This window comes from Ceratotherium simum, chromosome 2 (genome assembly GCF_057802395.1).
Source record: "Ceratotherium simum simum isolate JZ-2026a chromosome 2, ASM5780239v1, whole genome shotgun sequence".
In the NCBI taxonomy this organism is placed as follows: domain Eukaryota; kingdom Metazoa; phylum Chordata; class Mammalia; order Perissodactyla; family Rhinocerotidae; genus Ceratotherium; species Ceratotherium simum.
The window spans coordinates 50,604,821-50,629,489 of record NC_141901.1 but is presented as its reverse complement, the minus strand read 5'-3'; the positions used below and the strand labels follow the sequence as shown (position 1 = coordinate 50,629,489).

The window sequence follows — 24,669 nt, the reverse complement described above, 5'->3', positions numbered from 1 at the left end:
GGAAACAAGACTAATATCCCTCATGAACATAGATATAAAAATAGCTAAAACAAGATTTTAGCAAATCAGATCTATCATTAAATAGATAATAGTTTATCCAAGGTATGGAGGTTTGATTTAACATTTGAGAATCAATCAGTGAACTGGGGGAAAAAAAAAAAAAAAAGTATGGTCACGTCAATAAACAGAAAAATAATTTGACAAAATCCAACATCCATTGCTGGTAAAACTCTTAGCGAACTAAGAATAGAAAGGAACTTCCAACTGATAAAGGGCATCTGTGAAAAACCTCCAGCTAGCATCATACTGAAAGACTGAATGCGTTCCTCCTAAGATCAGGACCGAGACAAGGATGTCTGTTCTCTTTACTTCTGTTTAGCCTCATAACGGAGGTTCTAGCCGGTGCAGTCAGTTAAGAAAAATAAATAAAAGACATCCAGACTAGAAAGGAAGAAGTAAAACTATCTTTTGTCATAGAGGATGTGGTCTTCAATGTAGAAAATCCTATGGAGTTTACCAAAAAGTTACTAGAACTAATAAGTGAATTTACAGGATGGCAGATACAAGATTAATATATAAAAATCAATTGTATATACTAACAATGAACAATCAGAAATCGAAACTAAAAAATATCACTTACACAAATAGCATAAAAATATGAAATATTTAGGAATAAATCTTGACAAAGCACATAAAAGACCTGTACACTGAAAACTAAAAATCATTTCTGAGAGAAATTAAAGACTTAAATAAATGGAGAGATTCGCTTTGTTTATAGTTCTGAAAACACAGTATTGTCAGTTCTCCCCAGTTTGATATATAGATTCAATACAATCCCAGTCAAAATCCCAGAGGCTTTTTTGTAGAAATTAATAAGCTGTTTCTGAATTTCATATGGAAGTGCAAAGAACCTAGAATAACCAAAACTAGTTTGAAAAAGAACAAAGTTGAAAGCCTAACACTACCTGATTTCAAAACTTATTATAAAGCTCTAATAATCAAAACACTATGGTATTGGTATAATTATAGACAGATATATCAATGGAACAGAATAGAGGGGTTCAGTGGGGAAAACCCTACATACATATGGACAACTGATTTTTGACAAAGGTACAAAGACAGTGCAATGAGAAAAGATAGGCTTTTCAACAAAAGGTGCTGGAGTAATTGGATTTCTGTGTGCATACACAAAAATCAACTCAAAAAACATCATAGACCTAAATTTAAAACCCCAAATATACAACTTTTAGTAGAAAACATAGGAGAGGATTTTTGTGACCTTGGGCTTAGGCAAAGTTTTCTTGGATATTACATCAAAAACAATCCATAAAAGAAGGAATTGATCAATTGGTCTAAAAATTAAAAACATCTGCTCTTTTGAAAGAGAATGAAAGAAAATGAAATGATGAAAAGACAAGCCACAGACTGGGATAAAATCTTGGCCAATTATACATCTGATAAGGGACTTACATCTGGGATATATAATAAATTCTCAAATAATACTTCAACAATAAGATAATGTATAACCCAGTTTAAAACCAAGCAAGAATTGAACATACACTTCACCCAAGATATAAGGATGACAAATAAGCTCATGAAAAAATGCTCCACATCATTAGTAGAAATTAAAACTACAATGAGATACACTACACACCTATTAGAATGTCAAAATAGACCCACACCTGAAGAGATGGGATGGCTCCTTTTACTTTCTAACTTGGGACTTTTTGTGTGGAAATGTAAGGCATGGAGCATCTTATAATTCTAAGGAGAAAGTCAAGAAAATCACGAGATCCTGATTACTGGGGAAAAAATTAAAAACAAAATCTCCTGCCAACCCAAAAAATCCTCTCCACAAATGTAGCAGAGAAAGAAAATATTTTTATCATTGAGTAAGCATTAAACCAGACTACAAATCACAGACAGATTGCAAAGACAGAAAGAAATCTCACCTTTCTGTATAACCAGGCAGATGCAATCCATTAGGTACGTGTTCTCAACATAAATGAAAACTTATCCTTCTGTAAGAGTACTTTCTCGACAGCACCATTTGCTATACATAGTTCATTCTAAATTCACGTGGTAATTGGGGTGGCCACTGGTGTTAATTAATTGCTTTTATCCAAAGGAAAAGTAATACTTCTATCTTTATGACAAGGAGGTAGTTACAGTTTAGAGAAAGGCACCTAAACTAACCTCCCACAGTGACGGGAGGGGGGGGTGGCGAGGGGCGGCGGCTATCTTCCTCGGTGTTTACATTTCAAAGACGTGGCTCCCAGGCCTTTAAGAAAAACATTTCTGGATTGTAAAGCTGGCGAGAGGTTTATTTAGCTTTTAAAAAGATTTACATATATATCAAAGGGACAATTACAAGTTTTCTCGAAGCAATAATCTAAGAAAAGGGAAAGGGATAAGGTTTTTTGGCACCAGGAAAAATATATTTTTTATTAACCTTTACAAAACCCAGCGCTCTGACAGTGTTTTACTGCTGAATTAACTGACATTCGTTACCTCTGTAGTTTAGGTATCCTGTATCCTATAGGCAAAATCATCCTAATTTATCCAACCCCTAAAGGCAGAGGGAAATGAATTCCCCCCAGCTGCCTTATATCTCAGGAGAAAGCCTAAACCGTTGCAGCATACCAGAAATGTCTGCCCCCTTCAGTTTATCTGTAAAAAATGCAAGTATGTTTTGCATTTGAATCCATAATATACTCACATTTGTTTCAATATTTTTTCTTTCCTGCCTCTACCCCCAAAAAACAACTTTAAGATTTGAGAAACGATACGGGGAAGGGCAGAGAGGGGCAGATCTTTTGGAGAGATTAATAATTGTATGTTTTAATGTATCATCTTTTAGAATGCAGTTTTCTACTATCTTCAATTTAATTTGCTTTCTAACCAGTCTGTTTCAAAGACATTACTTAAACATTAGCAGTATAAATGAAATAGAAGTTTTAAGTAAATTATTTTTCAACCAATCTAAGATATTCTTATGAGTTACTCAGTTCCTAATACAAGCCTCTTTAGAGTAGTAACATCTATCCATAATGCACTGGACATTGCCGTTGGCAGCTGTGAAAAAGAAGAAAGACTCATTGATGCTCATTTGACAAATAAGCCTAAAGGATTGAGTAAGAACACATCAACCTGCTGGTTGGTTCTTTTAGCCTTACTGTTTCTCTGTAGACACTTAAATGTTTCTCCCCAGATTTGGTTGACTTTTCTTTCTGTAAAACTTTCCTATTTGGTTACCACCAACACTTATGTTGAGATGAATTCTGCCACCACCACCTCCTCTGAGTGTCTTGTCTTTAGATAAGAGAAGATAGAAGAGATGTATGTAAACAGCACTTAAAAATAGCTCTAAAAAGTAAGCAAGACATTCAGTAAAACTGAAGTACTTTAACAGCACCTTTTTATATACCTACAGGCTTTTGTCAGTGCCATTTGTTATGTTATCTCTAAATTGAACTATAGTTTTAAAAAAATCCTTATTAGAGGAAAAAATATCTAGTAGTCTGATAGCTAATTTAGATTGTAGAGTTTTCTCAACTTTGACAGCAAAGGTCATGCTTCTCCAATAGTTCTATTTTTAAAATCCAGATTAAAAATCTTAAATTTAAATCAGTAATAGTGTACTGTCCTTGACATCCTCTTCTGAGTGTGTAATCCAAAGTTAAAATGCATTGTTTAGCTATATTACTTTAATTTCAAACATTGATTTTTTTATAAATTTTTAAATATATGTATATTTGACTCTCCAAGAAGTGGTCAGTCTTGTTCCAAGCAGCAGTGCTAAGGTCCAGGGGTATCCTAGAGGGTAAAGATGGAAGTTGTGTTAGTTTCCTAGGGCTGCCATAACAAATTACCACAAACTTGGTGGCATAACAGAAATTTATTCTCTCACAGTTCTGGAGGCCGGAAGTCTGAAATGAGTTCTCTCTGAAGGTGTTCCTTGACTTGTGGCAGCATAATTTCAATCTGCCTCTTCACATGACCTTCTTCCTTGTGTATCTCTGAGTTCAAATCTCCCTCTCCTTTCTCTTGTTAAAGATACAAGTCATTGGATTTAGGGTCCACGCTAAATCCAAGATGATTTCATCTCAAGATCTTTGACTAATTACATCTCCTGAGACCCTATTTAAATAAGGTCACATTCTGAGGCTCCAGGTGGACATGAATGGGGGGAGGGGGCACTATTCAACCCACGCTAGTAGTTTTTAATTAAGATTCTTTTTTTTTTGGTGAGGAAGATTCACTCTCAGCTAACATCTGTTGCCAGTCTTCCTCTTTACTTTTTTTGCATGAGAAAGATTAGCCCTGCGCTAACATGTGTGCCAGTCTTCCTCTATTTTGTATGTGAGTCACTGCCACAGCATGGCTTGATGAGTGGTGTAGGTCTATGCCAGGGATCTGAACCTGCAAACCTGGGCTGCTGAAGTGGAGGGCACCAGACTTAACCACTATGCCACGGGGCTGGCCCTAATTAAGATCCTTTTCTTAAATCATGGTTTAAAAATAATATCACTTTTTGTTATCTAAAACTTTCACATTCATTATCTTACTGATTTTTATAATATTTGTGTTTACATGGGGTACTTCCATAGCATCCTCCATAGAAAGGAGTCGTTTTTCAGGAAACTCTTGCATTTTCTCTCTCTATTCCTTCTCTCACTCCTGTCTCAAGAAGTGATGAGATTAGAGTGAGCCTGACCCATTACCCCACATTTAACCAAGAGACCTGGAAGTGCACCGAACATAGCTCTCCTGGACACGTTTGTGCTCAGAACACCAAGAGCTTGTGCTTCTGGTATCCATACAGTAAGCAGACCCAGCAGAGTCTCTTACGATGTCCAACCAAGTCTGTTTATTCAGTTCTGACTTCTCTGTAGTCTGGTAAATAAATCAGAGTCGAGCAGGTGCCAAGGTCTAGGGTCAAGGAGTGACTGGAAGCCCTGTTACTCTCCATTCCAGCTTTATCAGTTATAAAGTTGATATGCAATCTCCATTACTCTGTCATCCAGAACTATAACAGTAATCAGTCAAGATATTAATGTGCCTGTTTTTAAAATAAAGAAATTTTAGCTAAAACACTGTAAAGGTATTCTTCACTGAAGTCTAGTAAGGCCCGGCTAGTTATTGCTAAAAATCAAGAGTTAGAACCCGGATTTCCTGACTCTGTCTAGTTGCTTTTTTATGTTCACTTTGAGGACCCCCTAATAGAATTCAGATTAGAATTTGCCCAACATTATAGATAAGAATCATTATGTGTGTTAACGCTGTCATTTTTAATTTCTAAGTGACCACTGTGGCTTGCAGTGTTCGTGGAGAGGTCAGGAATCCTTGCCTTCGTATAAACAATGCTATTACATATTAAGAGCAATTAATAAATTATTAATCCTCCTGTGAATCCATAATGTTTCTGAAACCTTCATTTAACAGTTTGCAGTACCTTCTCCAAGAACTGCAAAAACTACTCATGTATTAGGAATATGTAAAAGTCCTTGCTATGTCCAAATAATGTACTTTACTTATTTCCTTCAGTAAATAAATAAATGTGAGTTAATCAATTAATATCTAGTTATACTGTGAGCTCTGTAAGCTGCCAAAACATATGATTGATATATGTGATTTTTAAAAGAATGTCTGAAAAGTTATGAAGTGGTTTGTTTTATGCCATTTTACAGCATTGTTGTTTTCTGTGCTTCAGACAGGTGTGTGGAATTGTTTTTTAACTGTCTTATTTGAGAGATCTAGTTGTGCATCTTAATAGATTTTCTTATGCACTATTCTGGAACACATCATTTTTGTGTTTTAGATCATTTGAGTGACTGAGGTTCATTCTCTGATGTGTTTTTCATCAAAGCTGCTCAAAACAGTTTATTGGTTTTCTCTGCCATTGTAACTGAGATTGCTTGATCTTCTTGTTGAATCCTAATTGAAACTCATTTTTCTCCCTTTTATTTTCAGATATTTGTATCTGCTGTTCTCCGGTGATGACCTTTTACCTTTAGACCACTGGGTGTTTAATACAGAGGCTCATCCTCTACCAGTGTTACATCTAGCCAACACCACACTTTCAGGAAATCCTGCTGTTCGATGAAAGCAGCTCCAGAAAGACCATTCTCACCTGTGTTTTGTTTACATGGACCACTACAGAAATGAGTCTGGAGAGGGGACTTTTGAAAACCTGGACCTCTTAAGTCAGCATGGCAGGGTGAAACATGACTGTTCCCCACGAGACTTTTCAACTTGTAGATATCTCAACTTTGAAATGATTCCATTTTATACCTGACCAAAACATATTCTGGTATGTGTAGGACAGAGACCTGATGTGCTTTGATTCTTAATGAGATGGTCACATGAGAAATTATGCCTGTTACTACTATATTGTTTTTAGAGTCCTGGAATCTGGAGGCTAGACTTCCTAAGAATAAGCCAAGAATATGGAGCATCTTGCAGGAGTTAGAGATGGCTTTGGAACCAGTTATATGTATGTTTCCTCCCCAAGTGGAGCAGCTTTCAAATCAAATATTTACTCGTTGTTTATCCCTTTTTTCTCCATTTTTAATAATGGAATGAATGAAAATAAACAAGAACAGAAGAATAGTATAACTGCATCAGCAGCAGGAAGAGTCGAAAAAGAAGCAGAAGTACCTGTCCCTTTCTGATTTTTCCAGTTCCCCAATGGATGACCAGACTGGCAACCGTTTCAAATCCCAATCCATTCCACTGAAATTTCTTGGTTAAATTTAATTTTCTCTGAGGGCATGATCTCACAAAGAATACTCTTCAAGTCTTTGTCTCCATATAGAATCATTGAAACTGCTATTTATCATAACCACTGCTTAGACCGTGGGTTTGGGATTTTGTGCATGTTGTTCAGTCTAGTGTTGGTAGCATGATAAAAAGCGGGGAAAATGCTGCAGTTTGTTGCCTTGAAACCTGTTCTAAGAGAAAGCCTTGGTTTTGTTGGTAAGAGATTATTTTCCCAAACCAGCAAATCTACCAAGTAGATTTTATCCATTTTTAACCTCATTATAAACTTAGTAGAATCCTTCAACTTACGACTTTATTTATATGGCTTAGCAAAACTCGTTATACTGTTTTGCAGCTCTGAATTTACCTTGATGAGTCAGGTTACGTTCACAACTTTTTAAATCAAAAACAAAATATAGTGAAACTTCCTTAAATATTCTATCTGGAGTGGGGACAAGGGATCCTTTATTTATTATCTCATCAGATAAGTGAGCTTTTCACAAATGTTTTATGTAAAAAATAAATTCAACTTTTACTTTCTCCAAGGATATTTAGAGGAATCCAAAGAATTAATTAGAATAGCTTCAAAATAATTTTTGCTGATAAAAGCGTCATGTAATTAATTATATTACACAAAATTTGGGATATATCCAAGGGATTTTCTCTTACCATCAATAGATTTTGCAATGATATTTCTTTTTAAAGAAATTACTATTTCTTTATATTTTGGGGGAAGAACTTAAAGTTTATCAAGAACTGTATTGTAAGATAAATATCTAAAGCTTATAAATTTTATGTCCCTTAAATTTATGTCACAGTGCAAGACACTTTTTTCTTCTTGACATTTAATCCAAAACAGCTTGCATTGACAATAAAAGTTGGGAGTAATAATTAGTTTAATATTTACTCTGAATTTGAAGATTTCATGAAACAGTGTTTGTGCAAGAAGCCCATCTTGGAATTCTGAAGGCTTATTTCATTTTTTGATAGCTTTTCTTTTTAATCTCTTATTAGCATGTAGTAGATTTAAATTGGGAAAAGATTTAATAAATTAATATAATTAAATATTTTCTAAGGGTAATCATCTTATATCACAAATAGTCAAACAATCCTCACAGTTTACCAAGTGATCCATAAATGATACCCACCCCAAGATTTTTCAGTATACATAGAAGACAAGGATGAAGAGCCAGTTGCATTATTTAAGTTTTTAAGAGTTAAAGTTTAGCACATATTTTGAAACTGTAATATCTTTTACTACTTGAAAAATTAAAATTCTTAAATGAGAAAGGTAGATGACTGTAACTTTAGAAGAGAAAGGGAAAGTATTTGCTTCTCAAAAAAAGTTTGCCCTCATTTTTATCCTAAAAATAGCACAAGCCCACTTATGAGTCACTAAAAAAAGTGAAAAACTGGACTTGGCAATGACCCAGAGCAGCTGTGTAGATGGCAGCAAACCTTCTCTCACTTTGTTTAGAAGAAGGCAGAGTGAAGGGGCCTACCTGGTTGCCCAGGAACTTCTCAAGGAATGAGAAGACAGAACTCCCAGCCCAAGTGCTCTCTTTGTATTTCTCGGGTGACTGGAGCTTAAGAGAAGCGGAGGAGTGTGCAAGCATGGCTACTTCCGGTACAAGAAAAGAATTTGAGAGGGACAGCGGAAGGGTCTTCTTCATCACCCCCTACCTTCCTTGTGATGATGAGAAGACTAGAGCTTATAACAATGCTTCCATTTTTTTTCTTCTCTGAATACCAAAGGCAATTAAAGTCAGCTACAAATGACTTGCCAGTGTCATGTTTTATTTTTGTTACACGCGTACAACAATATGTTAAAAAGATTATACACCATGGTGAGGTGGGATTTATTCCAGGGATGCAGGGCTGGTTCAACATTCGCAAATCAATCAACATGATACACCACATTAATAAAATGAAGAATAAAAATCACGTAATCATCTCAATACATGCAGAGAAAGTATTTTTGTTACAGATTTTTAAAATTGTTTCCTCCAAGATCAATCCTTGTCCTATATTCTGCTTAATCTCCAAGAATATTCTTTACTTTCTTCTGTCCTTTACAGTCCTTTGCATTTTGTAGACTTTAATACTCAGGTTAAATACTCATTACATTTATAAGACCTTCTGCAAAGAGCCTAGAAATGCTTCTTTCCAGGTGCCTCTTCAAAGAGCTGACACCTCACTTTTTGCCTTTGACACAAATGTGCAGAATAGATAGATCAGTTGGTACATAAAAGAAAAAAGAGAGATGTTGAATGCCTCTCTAACTTCAACATTTGTTTATCTCTTAGAATTTTAGAATCACACTTTTTGGTTCAAACCAGTATAAGTTAGAACCAAGACAATGTGGCCCTAACCAAAAAGAAGTCTCAGTGCTGAAAAATAAGTCCCTAGTCAAAGAGTTCTTACTTTCTGGTGAGTTGCACATATATGCTGTTTTATGTCTCTCTGACACCAACGTGTTCCTGTCTTTGACCGGATGTTTATATGTAAAAGTAAAACCTGGGTATTGAAAGAATGTATTCCTTTTGTGGAATATTAACCCTGATTCTCTATAATGTCGTCTAGGGCAACCCACAGCTTCACTTGGTGGATTTTAATGAAGGAGATTGAAATTTTGATGAGCTGCTCATCTCCACTGTCCATTGCCAAAGTCTTTGTCAACACTACAAACTTGTTGATAAAAGATTGTGCTTGCCATGCTCATTATGCAGTCTCTCCTTAAGCCTGGATTTCTTTGAATGAATGCGTGAGTGAATGAGAGAATGAATGAACAAATGTGGAGTACCTACTGTGTGCCAAGCATTGTGCGAGGCGCTTTCAAGCACTAGAACATTTTGTGATTCAAGTGGCATTTTCTGTATAAAAGTAGTTCATACCATTTTAAATGCTTTCCACATTACAAAATCCTTAATTTTATATTTCATTTAAATTAAAGAGGAAAAGAAATGGTTTATAATATATTTTAAACTGTGTTACTATGTAATACTAACAGCTATAATTCTAGTTAACTAAAGTCTCTTTGTAAATGTCAAAGAAATACTTGATTTCTGATGCAACTTTGACTAAAATATTTACTTTAGAAATAAAGACATTCTTATTTTGCTATATCACTTTACATAATTAAAAATTAATGGTTTATAGAAGCACTGGTTATTTTGTATTCAAAAAATTTTGTCACATAATTCATGAGTAAAACTTGCAGTTTTAAATTGGTGTTGCCCTGCTGTGGGTCCTACCAGTGGTTCCATGCTGTTAAATATAAAGAAAAATATACTAAAATATTTCTAAGTTCCAAATAACGGTTCCTAGTGATAGTATTTTGAGGTCTTTTCTTTAGGTTTCCTTACCCTCAAATTGGCTAGCTCGTATCTTATCCACTCTTTATGTAGATATATACATAAATAATACACAGATTTTTTATATTGTCTGGGTTTGTTAATTAACAAACAATTGTTAACTGGTTTTGGCCGCACAAATTCTAAGCAGAATATTCAAGTAACCAAATATGATCTGGAGATATTTTAATGCACTTATTCTGGTTCCAGAACATTGGTGAAGATGATTTTCTGTTACTTTAGCTCATTCGGATCATGATGGAGATGTTCTTTTTGATCTATGATGGTCGGCAAGCTTTGCTGTAAACGGCCACATAATAAATGTTTTAGGCTTTGTGAGCCATGCAGTGTCTATCTCTAGTATTCGGTTCTGCTGTTGAAACGTGAAAGCAGGTATAGACAATATGTAAATGAAGGGGTGTAGCTGTGTTCCAATAAAACTTTATTTGCAAAAACAGCGAGGACTGGATTTGGCCCATGGCTCATAGTTGTTAATCCTTGATCCCAAGTTTAATTTGTGTTAAGACCCTGTAATTTTTGATTTGCATCTTTTCTTCTGTTTTCAGTCACATAATTCATCTTTAAAGCAAAAAGATGTGTGTATGATTGTATGTATTTGTGTAACCTAAAGCTATATATTTTGTTGTCTTGAAAATAGATATACCCTTCTGGAGTCTGTTCAGGTTTCAATATGATGTGATTATCATGAAAGAGGCAGATTTTTTGTTCTTAGGATGTGCTATCAGCCAATATACTTGCCTTGTCATTTAACGCCACAATTCTAGAGTCCCCATGTAAAAGAAAGAGTCTCTGTGGTGTCAGAATATTCTCTCTAAGTTCTGCCTGCTCATTGACCTTTGGACCAGGACTCTGGATTACTGGAACTGCAAAAATTCCTCCACTTGAGTACTTTTAGGGTCCTGCAACAAGAATATGATAGAATTTCTGACCTTTGTGCTGTAGAAATCAATCTCTTGAAAATTTTTAAGCAACAGAGAATGGGTTATGTGCCTCATTTGCCATTTGGCAGCCACTGGTTCTTTTTTAGACTGCAGAAGGGTGCCGCCCCTGTTACCTCTGGAATAGCCTAAATTTGAGAAGTGCAAAGAAAAGATATATCCTCAAGGAGAGTTCCCCTTCCTCTTTTCTTGCATAATATCTCAAATCCTTTACAAATCAGTAGCATTATTTCAGAATGTCAGTACACATCATATTTAAATTAAAGCATCCCTCAACCTCAACCTTGTTTAACTGTTTAACAACTAATCCTAAACTTTGAGCCCAGCAGAACTCATGAAATTACATGACACCTATTACTAGTATATGCATTGCAATGCACCAGTCATCCTGAGAGAATAGATTTTTCACTAGGAAGTTTATCAGATATTTCACTATTTTTGGAAATTCTAGAGGAGGGAAAGCCTGTGTTCAGAGTGGTAGAGGGAGCACATTATAAATGAGCAGGCTTTCTAGGTCCAGCACACTGTACAGATGGCTTCAGCTCAGTGTGAATGTCAGTGTGAATATACAAACACGTAAACCCACATGCATATGTGTTAACATGCAGAGGATTGCCAACAATTGCAAGTGTCTTGCAGCTTTTTGAATGCTACAGAATTCTGCAAATTGCATACCAGACAACTCCATGGAGAGAAGCTCAGTCTTTCTTGGGAAAAATTATGTTTTAGAAAATTTAGAAATTATTTTTTGTTGGATTAGTTAAAGTATCTCCAGTTTTAATTACTGGATTTGGAAGTTGAAATGCCATTCCTCAATCTCACTGGTCTCAAATTCACTGATGTAATTTTTTCCTAAACTAATGAGTGGGGTAAGTATAACCTCCTAAATCAGTACCCACTGGCTACTCCTGACCTGATTTCCAGTCATGTTCTCCATGTGTAATTTTTACAAATTAAAGGTAATATTGTATATTAAAGATAAAATAAAGATGTTCTTTAAGTGAAAAGTTGTTGTTTGTCCTTCATTTGTACCCACTAATGAGAGCATAGTTCATTCTTCTTTCTATTTACAGAACAACTTTGGGTTTTACAGTAAATGGTAGTCTATGGTCTCCCACATTCAGCGAGTATTTCTTTTGGTTCAGCTAATCTTCATATTCTTTGATGTTATAGAAAGATGAAGAGCTTGCTTAAAGGGTAATTTTTATTCCATCTGATTTTAAGAAAAACTATAGACCTATGTGACTTAATACTATAAGATTTCATAGTATTTATTATTAGTAATATTACAGTATTATAGTCCAACCTCTGAGATCTTCAGGCTTAAAAATTGCCTCAGTCACTTTATCTCATTCTGTCACATTAAAATCTGACCTGACCCTGTTTAAGTGATTCTTGGGCAAAAATAGGCCCAAGGAGCTTGAGGATAGGATCAGCTAGACTATAGATAGTGGTTTAATCTATCGATACTATAAAAGCACAGGATATTTAAAACTCTGACTCATGGAGCATCAAATAAGGTAGTGGTAAACCCTCTGAAATAAGAGCCAATTTATATCCTTGAGGTCTGATTCTTCCTGGCAGAGTGGATGTCGACTTGATAAAAAATTTAAACTAGGAAATTTACGTTGTGGATGTATCGAAATCAGTGGTGGACTTACCTTTTCAGAAGCAATTAAAACAGGACCAGATAAAAGAATAAGGGTCTCTGAGTGACTAGTAGGACAAAATCTGGACCTCTCCGCCAGATACCTGAAATTTCCATCATTATTTCATCGAGTTACAAAAGATTTTCAACATGCACATGACGTTCATGTTAAGAGTATGGGTTCATCATAGAAGCAGAGAGTAGATTGGTGATTGCCAGGGGCTGGGAAATGAGGAGATGTTGGTCAAAGGCTACAAGCTGTCATCTGTGAGATAAGTTCTGGGGATATAGTGTACAGCATAGTGACTATAGTTAACAACACTGTATTGTATACTTGAAAGTTTGTGAGAGAGTAGGTCTTCAACGTTCTTACCACACACAAGGTAACTGTGAGGTGGTGGATGTGTTAACTAACCTTATTATGGTCATCACTGCACAATATATATGTATATCAAATTATGTTGTACACCTTAAATTTGTACCGTCATGCCAATTATATCTCAATAAAGCTGTAAAAAAAATAGTATTGGTTCAGATGGTGAGACACTGCACCTTGTCGGCCGACCTAACAAAAATTTCCTTTTTAAAAAAATTTTTTTGTGATATAATTTGCTATTTTAACCATTTTTAAGTATACACTCCAGTGGTATTAATAATTACATTAACAATGTTATGCAACCATCACCACTATTTCCAAAACATCATTCCAAACAGTCTCTGTGACCATTAAGCGTTAACTCACCTTTCTCCCCTTCTCCCAAGAAAATCTCAATTTTCTTGTCTGTTACAGGGGGATAATACAGGATTTTTAGGAGAATTAAATGACAAAAATCCATGTGCCTGGCCTGAACTAAGCTCACAACTTTAATTGCTGTTTTTAATATTTTCATTAGCAGCAGAATGGAATAATCATTCCTAAAGGAATAGAAAAAAATTTAATATAAAGAAGGGAAGGGCAATTAGAACAGGGCAGTAAAGAGCCAAGAAAACCATCTGGTTCTACCTTCTTGTTTTATATATTAGGAAGTTGAAACTAAAAGGGGGTAAAATGAAGGCATTAAATGGTCTTTAAGATGGTTTTCCAGTTGTATCATTTGTGATTCTCTGAAATAAGACTCGTGTGGTTTTTGTAGTTATAAAAAAACGATTTAATTACATGCAAATATATTCATAATATATATGAACCAAGCAGCTTAAAAACTGTATAGTAAAAGTCACTTTTTGTTAAAACACATAACGCAGCAAAAAACTTACACTTAAAGTTAGCAGTTATCTTTGGTGAGGATATGAGAATTAATTTTTTGCTATTTGCTTGTTTAACTTTCTAAAAAATGAACAGCTTTATTTACATTTACATAAAATAAAACTTTCTCATGGTAAGTGGGAATTTCAGCGATGTTTAGTAATCTTATAGAGTTGTACAACCGTCTCACAAAGATCCACAAAGATCCTGCATGCCCATTTGCAGTCAATTTCCGTTCCTGTCCCAGCCCCTGGCAACCACTAATCTGCTCTTTGTCTTTGTTGATTTGCTTTTTCTGGACACTTCATATAAATGACATCATACATATGTGGTCTTTTGTATCTGGCTTCTTTAACCTAGCATAATGTTTTCAAGCTTTATCTATGCTGTAGCAAGTATCAAGAGTTTGTTCCTTTTTATTGCTGAAAATATTTCATTTTGTGAATATACCATATTTTGTTTATCCATTCACCAATTGATAGACATTTGGATTGTTTCCACTTTTTGGGTATTATTAGTACTGCTGTTATGAATATTTGCATACAAGTCTTTGTGTGGACATATGTTTTCATTTTTCTTGGGTATGTACTTAGGAGTGGAATTGCTGGGTAATATGGTAAAGTTATGTATAACTTTTTAAGAAATATCATGCTGTCTTCCAAAGAGACTGATTTTACATTCCCACTAGCAATGTACAAGGATGAGAGTACCAGTTTCTCCACATCCACACCAACAGTTGTTATTGGCTGTCTTTTTTATGGCCATTCTAGTGGGTGTGAAGTTGTAACTCAGTGTGGTTTTAATTTGCACTTCCCTAATGACTAATGAAGTTAGCATCTGTGCCACTAGCCATGCGTATGTCTTTGGTAAACGTCTATTCAAATATTTTGCCCATATAAAAAATTGGATTGTTGGTCTTATTGAGTTGTAAGAGTTCTTTATATATTTTGTATTTATTTTCTCCAAGATTATGGTTTGTCTTTTCACTTTTTAATGGTGTATTTTGAAATGCAAAATATTTTAATTTTGATAATGTGAGTTTATCAATACTTTCTTTTATAGATTGTCCTTTTTTGCCTACTCCAAGGTCACAAAGACTTTAGACATGCCTTTTCTTCTAAAAGTGTTATAGTTTTAGCTCTTACTTTTAGGTCTATGATTCATTTTGAGTTAATTTCTTATGTGCGGTAAGGGTCTAAAGTCATTTTTGCCATGTGGATATCTAATTATCCCAGTACTATTTATTCACAAGAATGTCCTTTCTCTATTAAATTGCTTTGGCACCTTTGTGAAATATCAATTGATTGTAAATGTAAGGTTTTGTTTTCAAGTTCTTAATTTTGTTCTATTGATCTGTGTCTTTCCTTATGGCAGTACAATATGTTGATTACTGTAGCTTTAGGGCTGTGATTGTCAACCCAGGGGTGATTTTGCCCTACCTCCCCCAGGAGACATTTGGCAATGTCTGAAGACAATTTTTTTTTCTTTTATTTGCTGAGGAAGATTAGCCCTGAGCTAACATCTTTGCCAATCTTCCTCCACTTTATATGTGGGTCACCTCCACAGCATGGCTGACAGGTGGTATAGGTCCATGCCCAGGATCCAAACCTGCAAACTCAGGCCACCGAAGCAGAGCATGCTGAACTTAACTACTGTACCACAGGGCCGGCCCCACATCTGAAGACATTTTTGATTGTCATGACTGGAGGGTGGTGCTACTGGCATCAATTGGGTGGAGATCAGGGACAAAGACAGTATTTACTGACTGCTTTTTTTTCCTGAAAATAGGTCACTCCTCTGTTTCTTTGCATATCTTGTAATTTTTTATTGAAAACTGGACATTTTAGGTAATAATTATTATAGCAACTCTGGATTCCGAGTGGCTTTCCTCCACTCAGGGAGGTGGTGGTTGTTGCTACTGCTGTTTTTTTGTTTGGTTAATGATTTCCCTGGACTATTCCTATGGAGATTGTCTTTCCTATGGTGAATGCCACTGATGTCTCTGTTCAGTTTTGTATTTTTTAAATCTTATTTATATTTTTAAATCTGGCTTCCGAGGAGTCACCCCTGTGTCAGCACAGCTCAGTGGTCAGCCAATGATTTGTCAGAAGTTGCAGTCCAATACCTTTAGCCAGTAAGGGCTTCCACCCTTTGCCAGTAGATCCGTGTGTAGGTTGGGGAACACATGCAAAGTCTGGGCAGTTTACAAGTCTTCCCTAGCTCTTACTTCACTCTGGGCCTTCATGTGTGTTTTCTGCCTGTGTCCAACGCCTCATATTCAGCCAGGAATGTACGCAGATAGCTAGGGCTCTCTCTGGTCTCTCCTGAACATGTGCTCTGCCTTGCTCTTGCATGCAGCCTCCAAACCAGGGTATGTGGCAAGGTTTGACACTGGTTGTCTCATTCCATGGATGTATCTCCCTGTTAAATTTCTGGCTGGTGTGCCAATCTGTTGCTGGTCCCAGTAAGATCCAAAATCTCAGGCTAGCTGCATTGACCTTTCGCATTCATTTGCCACTCAGATTGCTTGTCTTTCTAACAGTGCCCAAGGGAACGGAGTTTTTCACACTCTGGTCCGAATCAAGTCATCCCCTCCCAGCTTGTCCTGCCCTGGAAGAACTGCCGTGCTGATGGAGCTGGATGCGGGTGGGAGCAGTCCAAGGCAAAACACCACACTGTTCTTACCCGAGGGTCAGTAATTTCTCTTGAATATATGCTTCTTGATTTGTTGTATGCCTTTGCTCAATTTCTAGAAATTTTGGCCATTTTATTCCTTTTGGGGGGAGGGTTTGCTCCTCACTCTGCCATTTGCTGTTCCAGGAATACATAGAAGATAGATAGATGGGTTGATGGATGGATGGATACTTTTATTGATATTCTTTATAATTTCCTTTACAAATTTTAGCCTTCTTAAAGCTTTACTCTTCCCACCTGAAAGGCCTTATCCATTTCTATCAAAATCCTACTCATCTTTTGTGTTCTCACACACTGAAGCTTTTACAGAACCTTCCCTGACTTCCCTAAGTTTGAGTGATTTCTTTCACATTTGCACATCCATCGTTCTTGTTCTTAGCTCTCTTAAGATTTATCACATTCTGCCTTACATTTGTTTGTGGCCACGCCTTTACCTCCTCTACTGGATTGTCTGCAGTATCCTAGTCATCTTTTTAATCCACTTAACAACTTAAATATCTGTTGGAAAAACACCCAGTTCTCAAACTTCAGTACTCTCCACCAGACCAGGCTGTCCCACGTAAGGGTGATTATAGTCCGTGTCTCTTGATTTGGAGTTTTCTGTCAACAAAAACTTTATCAAAGCCATAGACACTAAGAAAGTCTAAACATTATAAAAGGGATATGGCGTGTATTGTGTCCTTTTTACGCAAGTGTGGGAAATATGCAATGCTGTGTGTGCCCAGAATGTCAGGAGGGTCTGGTAGGAGGAACAGGGATCTCTGATTGGTCAGGAGTCCAAAATTGTACTCCTCCATCTTCCCCTGACTGATTGTGAGGCCTTAGGCAAGTTATTCAACTTCTCTGGACTTCAGTGTATTTTCTATAAAATGAGGAACCTGGATTAGAAAATTTAAATGTGATTCATAAGATAATTAATATGGTTATTATATTCCACACACATTTATTGAACTTTCACCTCCTGTTTCGAGAAGCTCTAATAAGGTTCAAGTATACAGAAATCAAAATCAAATCTTCACCCTCAAACAGGGACTGGTTTGCTTAATATTGTGACAAATGCTCTAACAGAGGAATGCATTCTGTATGATAGGGTATCGTAGGAGGAGCATCTAATCAAGCTTAGGAAAGGTTTGGAGGGGAGAGGAGAAGCAAGAAAGATTCTTCAAGTAACTGACATTTAAACTGAATTTTCAGAGGAAGCAGAGTCTGAAGATAAGGGGGACAGGAGCTGTTTGATAAGGCAAAGATCCTTGAAGAGGCAGGGGGTGTGAGATCCAAAGCATGGGGGGAAGACTAGCCTTGAACTCGTGAAGAGACATCCATTTCACTGAGACCCGTAAAACAATCCTCTCATGCAATCATTTCAGGCCCTGAGGCTGCATTTTCCCTGGCCCAGGGTGGGCCAGTAGGGGCACCCACCAAGATCCTAGGAGTGGCTCCCCCTTCTGAAAGTCTGGTCTAGTCTACCAATACCAAAGCGCCCATGAGGTGCAAAAAACGAATGTTATTTAGGAAGAGGTTAAGGGATTGCCCTGGAAACATCTTTCCAAAGTACTCATCAAAACTTTGGATGACTCCAAAACAAATTAGCGTGGGCAGAGTATTTCGAAACAGTTGAGCAGTTAAGAAGCCAGAAACGTATGCCACCAGAGGGCGATAATCTCAGTTTTTTGTTTTTTGTTTTTTGTTTTTATCTTCAGCTAGTTGAAGCCTGGGAGGCTAGAGATGCAGTGAAGCCTCTTGCTTCAGTTTTTCAATTCGCCCTGACGTTGCCTCGTGGAGAGATGCCACAGCCCTTGGCTGCTCAGGCAAGCCTGTGACTCAGGGCTTGCTGGGACCTTCAGCAGCCCCAGCACAGGCTTCCAACTGCCCCCGCCTCACCCCCTCTGAAACCAAGTCAGTGATGAAATGTTTGCCAAAGAGAAGACAAATATTGCCTAAAAAAGACTTTTCCATTTCTATCCAAATATGACCTCCCTTCCTTTAAAGGCTTTGAGCTAATCGGTATGAGTTATTAGAAGATGAAAAATATCTCATATCAGAAGATAGACCTGAAAAAGTTCTAAGTTGAACCCTGCAAATGATTTTAGCTCCCATAGGACAATAGATCTGTTGTGGAATAGTGTATTTAATGACATTTTATAAAGCAAACTGTAGTTGCTCACAGTTATTTATACAACTCTGCTCATGTCCTTTTGGAATTATTGTTTTCTTTAAACATTTATTAAACATCTGTGTGCTGAGAATCGGGCAAGGCGCTGGAGACACAGAGCCAACCATGACACTTAACCTGTGGATCTGCTGGGCTAGAAGAGGACAGACTGGCAAGCCGTAAATTAGGTTTTCTAGTAAAGGTGTGCGCCAAATACTCCCGGAGCTCAGAAGAGAGAAACTGCTGGTGACGGGAGGGCAGGAGGATGTGAGAGCAACATAATTACTATCTTGAGCCCTGACTGTAAGCCTTCCCCTTCTGTGAAGCGAGGGAAGTGAGCTTACCTAAGCAAGGGTGAGGCTTGGGGGTGGCACTGTGCCTTTTGGAGTAGGTAGAGCTACTTGGTGGGGAAAAGAGCGTGGAAAGGAATCCAAACCATCCTCAGTGGAGATTTCAGAGAGGAAGCATTTGACTGAAACGTGGGAAATGAGGAGTTTGTTGGATGTGGTAGGAGTTTGGCTGCAACAAACAAAGGAAAGAAAGACATTCTAGGAAAAGGAAACATCATACTAAAAATGCTAAGGCAAGGAGGAGATCACATTTTACGGCAACCAGTCCTTCCAGGCAGGGCTGCGGAATGGTTAGCACAGTGCACGACATATTCGAATGACTGGGGAGAGTAGAAGCGGAGGAGACCAGAAAGGTCACAGGGGCCCTGTCACCTAGGTCCTTGTGGTCTGTTGTAGAGAGTTTGGCTTTTACAGTGAGTGAGATAGAATCTACTGGAAGACCGAGCGAGGTGTGGCATGACCTGCTCTGTGTTTTTAAAGGCTCGCTCTGGCTTCCGTGTGGAGAACAGATTGTTGGGGGGCCAGTTAAGAGGCTACTGAAATAATCCAAGTGAGGGATGATAGTGTCTTAGACCAGTAGTGAGGACAGTGATTTGGTCTATATTTTCAAAGTAAAGCTAACAGGATTTGTTCACGGATTGGCTATGGCTATGAAACAAAGAGAGAAGTAAAGGTTGACTCCAAAGTTTTTGGCCTGAGCAACGGGCAGAATGGAGTCACCACTTACTGAATGGGAAAGATGGAGATTTAAGAGAGGTGCGATTAGGAATGTATTCTTGAACGTGAAGCATAAATAGTTGACTCTGTGAACGTGGGGTTCAGGAGAGTCTAGGCTGCAGGTAGACATTTGGCCAGTCATCACCACATAGCCATTTAGACTTGCTCAGATCACTTAGGGAGCAGGTCACTGAGTAGAGACTGAGAAAAGAAATCACCCAAGGGCTGAGCCCTGGGCACTCCGGTGTTTAGAGGCTATGGGAGGAGAAGCGAGTGAGGTGGGAGGAGAAGGAAGTGGTTAAGGAAGTGGTTAAGGAGACAGGCATGAGAGCTGCCGCTGAGAGAGCAGGTAAAATGAGTACTGAGAACTAACCATTGCACTCGGCAACATGGAGATCACTGATGACCTCGACAAAAACCACTCTGTGGAATGGTGGGGATAAAAGCCAGTCCGAGTAGGTTCAAGAAGAAATGAGAGGGGAAGAGATGGGGGCAGGGAGTGTCAACAACTCTTTAAAGGAGTTTTGCTGCTGGGAGGAGTATAAAGATGGGTGGTAGCCAGACTTAAGAGTTACAGAATCAAGAAAAGGTTTTCTTTTAAAGGGAGATATTGCAACATGTTTATGTTCTGATGGAAATGTCCGCAGAAAGGGAAAAGTTGATGTTGCAGGAGAAAGGATTACTGCTGGAGCCATGTCCCTAGGTAGGCAATGGCATGGGTTCCAGTGCACAGGAGGAGACCACGGCCTCACGGGAGAGTCTGGAAAGTGCATGCATTGCAACAGGAGGGAGAGCAGAGTATGTGGGAAGAGACGCAGGTAAGAGAGTATTGGGAGGTGGGAGCATGTGGGCGTTCTCTTCTGATTGCTTCTGTTTTCTCAGTGAAATAGGAAGTGAGACTATTAGTTAAGACTGGGAATGGGGGAGGTGGTGTTGGGATTTAAGGAGAAAGGAGAAGATGAGTAGAAGGATGAGAAATAGTTTCATAGGGAAGAGGGAGTATGAAGGTCTAGGGGAACTGCCCCACATCTACCATCTGTCAAACTGGACTAATGAGGTTACCCATGGACTTTCTATCAATTCTCACGCTGAGGACAATTTTAAAAAGCCAAAAGAGATTTAAAAAAGAAAAATCTTTTTTAAAGCATGTAAGAACTAAAAGCTAGCGAGGGATCCAGCATCAGACAAAAATCTTGGAGGAGTGAACCCAAAGAAGTCAGCCCAGCACTCAAGGCCACCTTTAACGGGAGGGCATCTGGTAATAAGGAAGAAACGTCTGGACACTGGGTTCCTCAGCTGTGTTGGAGGGAGCATCAAAATCAGTCGCCTTGGATTCCCGGTCCTTTCGGCTCCCCTTCAGTTCTCCATGCATCCGTGGGACACTGCTGGGCACCGCTAAGCACTGTAGGGAGAGGACGATGGCAGGGCCTCTGTCTTACGCTCCAGGGGCTGGGGAAGGGCAGTTCACGCAGTTGGCCCTGAGGCCCAGGTGAAAATGCACACATGACCTAGAAGTTGGACTGTTCGTTCCTCACATCCACCTCGGGAAGCAGGCAGCAGTGTGGCGAACGGAGAGGACCCAGATGAGGAGGGAGAAGAAAAGGACGCACTCGGGGTGGGGGCGGCGGTGGGGCCTCCCAGGGATTCTGCACGCAGGCCTCCTACCCTCTGCAGCACCGCCTTGCTAGCCTCTGGAGTAGGGAGCTGCAGAGCACCCCAGCCTCCGCACCGCACCCCAGGGTCTTGTATCTGACCTTGCTCTTCAGGGGCTCTCTGTCCTCACAGGTGAGTCCCCGTCCTTCTGCGTAGCACACAAGCCCCTCCGTGCTCTCGCCAAGTCTGATCATTTTTCTAGCCTTGTCACCCACCTGCTTCGCTCCTCACACTTCACCACACCAAAGTGGGCAGCTCAGTTGGCTGTCAGGGCAGGGAAATAAACCAGGCCCTAGGAGCCAGAGGGACAAAGAATGTACACATGCCTTGCGTACATGCAGGATTGTACGTGTGGAAGAGGGTGCAAGTATATATAGGTAGGTGTTTCACTCTGTGACCCTTGAGAAGGGTTATACACGGTGGGGGTTGATGCCCTGGGCTGGCATCAGGACTCCCACCCCTCCTGACCACAGCCGTGCTCAGCTGATGGGGGCCAGCAGGAACCCCTATACTCCTGTGCTTAGTGAAGGGCATTTAAGCCAGAAAGGATGAGGCCAAAGGTCACCCTACCCAGCACATAGGGCCGGAAGTAGCAGCTGTGTCCTTTTCCTAGTCAAGATAGGCAGTCACTGAAGAGTGGCTGGATGTGGCCTTGGGCCTGTGTCTGTCGGTGTTCTTCAATGCAAGGAGCAGGAACCAGCTCTGGCAACTTAAGCAAAAGGGATTTATGAGAAGGATAGACAGGGCTCAGACTATCTGCAGAAAGCTGGAGGCACAGGCTTGGAGAATGGGTGGGAACCAGGGATTCAGGAAGCCAGGCCACAGAAACTCCTGGGCAGGAGGCCACTGTCAGACACAGCCTCCATTGTGGGACCATCGCAGACCTGTTCGTCATGGCCCCTTGCTTTGCAACCTCATTTGAGGTTTGCAGTTTGTGTTTGGGGTGAACAGTGAAGAGGGGTCCAATTACTCACTCTGGCTAGCAGGGAGAAGGAGCTTTCTGCCCATTGAGACTCATGTAGTGAGGGGTTCTCTAAAACTTGGGAGGCTGTCTAGGTGCTGGCAAACAGCAACCACAGAAAAGACAGATATTCTATAAAGTCAAACACTCGGGGTTCAAATCCAGGTCTGAACCACACATCTAACATCTCTAAGCCTCAATCTTCTCATCTGAAAAATGGAATGAAAATACACCTCTCACAGGGTGGTTGTGAGGATTAAATAGCTTGTCGCACATGACATCACTAGGCCAGACCAGCTGAGGCTCAGACCCTCCTTGCTTCCTTAACAGCTGTCCTGCTGGACTGGAGCCCCGGCCCAGGACGCCGGGCTTCACTCACAGACTCTCCACATATCGCCAGCCTTGCTCAACAACTCCTGGTCTACTTTTACAGCAGTCCCAGAGCTTTACAGGTGGAGGGTAACTGCCGTACTTCCTGCAAAAGCTATTACACTCTCTATAACTCAGGCTCATGTCATTCAGCTTAACAATAATGCCCTTGTATTCCAAGCCCTGTAAAATGCCAGGCACCCTGCTCACTGCATGACGAACGTCATCTCGTAATCCTCATAACAAAACATGAGGTAGGTGCTATGCCACTCCCATTTTCAGATGAGGAAACAGCCTCAGAGAGGCTGAGTAGCTTCCGCATGGTCATTTGAAATGAAAGCATATATTCCTAACCACTAGGCAATACCACCTCTGACAATGGCTGATTGACATTAGCCATGTTAGCTTACTTTGTGAAGCCAAACTCCCTCGAGAGCCAGTCCTCACTGGAAAAGTTACATGGATCCTGCAGTTTGTTTCAGAGCTGGGGGGGGCCTCTTCTTCCACATCCTGGTCCAAGCGTGTTGCCAGGCTACGTGAGTCCAGCTGGAGCTCTGGGCTGCCCACATGGATCTGCACCCAACTGAGATCTTGGAATCCTGGCCAGCCTCCTCCCTCAGGGGCTCAGAGGAAGCAGCACCAGAGGGGGTGGCCCACGTGACCCTGCGGTTCCTCTCTGCCTGGGCTGTGACTTTCAGGAGCCGTGCTGTCCAGGGTGCAGTCCCTGAAGACCTCAGGACAGAGAAGAGGACTAGACACTGCTGGGAGCCTCCCAGGCGTGTCGAGGATATTCTCTTGAAAAAGGCACCAGTGTGACGCAATGGTGTGCAGTTCCCTCTGGGCGTTCAGGGCCTGGCACTCCAGACCAAATACGGGGAAATGCAGCCCTGTTTGTGGAGGACAGAGGGAAGCAGCTCACACATGGCTCCTCGGAGATGGAGCATTTCATTTTACACCTTTGATGAAATGTTTCTAAGAAACATAAAATGAAACATTCTGAAAGTTGAATATTTTTCCGCGTGGCAAACATCTATGATTTATAGGGCACATGTTACTCTTCGCTTCCTCTCGTCCTTTCCTTCTTCCTCCACCCACCCAGCTCAGGCTGAGGGCCTAGATCAGCTGTGCACACTCAGTTCACAGGGCCTTTCCCCCTTGGTGGGGAGGACGCTGGGAGACTGGGTAGAGAAGTACCAGCATTCACCCAGAGCCTGCAGCTTATGCTCACGGACAAGCAGAGTTTCTTGAAAAGTAAGAGCAGGGAGGCAGAGTCCTCCTTGGCCTCTCCAGGAGCCAGCAGATGCCAGAAGAGACCTCGGTTGACATGGTCCCTGGGTTCTCAGCAACATCAGGAGAGCAGAGGACACAAAGGGCAAAGCCACGCAGTGAAGCCACAGAGTGAAGCTCCCCACAGCTTTCAACTTCTTGGGCTTAACACCACCAGCCTCCTCTTCAAAGAAACCAGAATTTTTTAAAAATCTAGGTTGAAGCTGTCCTAGAGACTGCCCTTGGAGACAATTTGCTAATTAGGAAACCAAAAGGAAAAAAGACAGGGGGAGAGGGAGGAGGCTTTTAAAAAAATTCATTCATGCAACATTTGTTTATTTACAAAGCACATTATGTAATCATTAGTGCTGAATTATTGGAGGGTTTACAAAGATGAGTTATATTTAGTCCCTACTCTCAAGGACCTATCACTATATTGTCATTTCTACTTTGCTCTCAGGATGCTTTGAATCAGCAAAATTGCCCTGAAAAGGGCTTCATCCCATCTAGTGTTTTTGTCAATAAATTTTAAATCTGGTTTG

At 39.6% G+C, this 24,669-nt stretch overlaps 1 protein-coding gene across 1 annotated transcript in view; it reads left to right on the top strand.

Moving 5' to 3' along the window:
- Window positions 1–8,541, top strand: part of MAN1A2 (mannosidase alpha class 1A member 2) — a 162,501-nt gene extending 153,960 nt beyond the window's left edge. The window contains exon 13 of the mRNA XM_004420607.3: window positions 5,974–8,541. Coding sequence (XP_004420664.1) covers window positions 5,974–6,106 — 133 coding nt within the window. The 3' untranslated portion in view covers window positions 6,107–8,541. The remainder of the gene's footprint in view (window positions 1–5,973) is intronic.
- The last annotated feature ends 16,128 nt before the right edge of the window (window positions 8,542–24,669 follow it).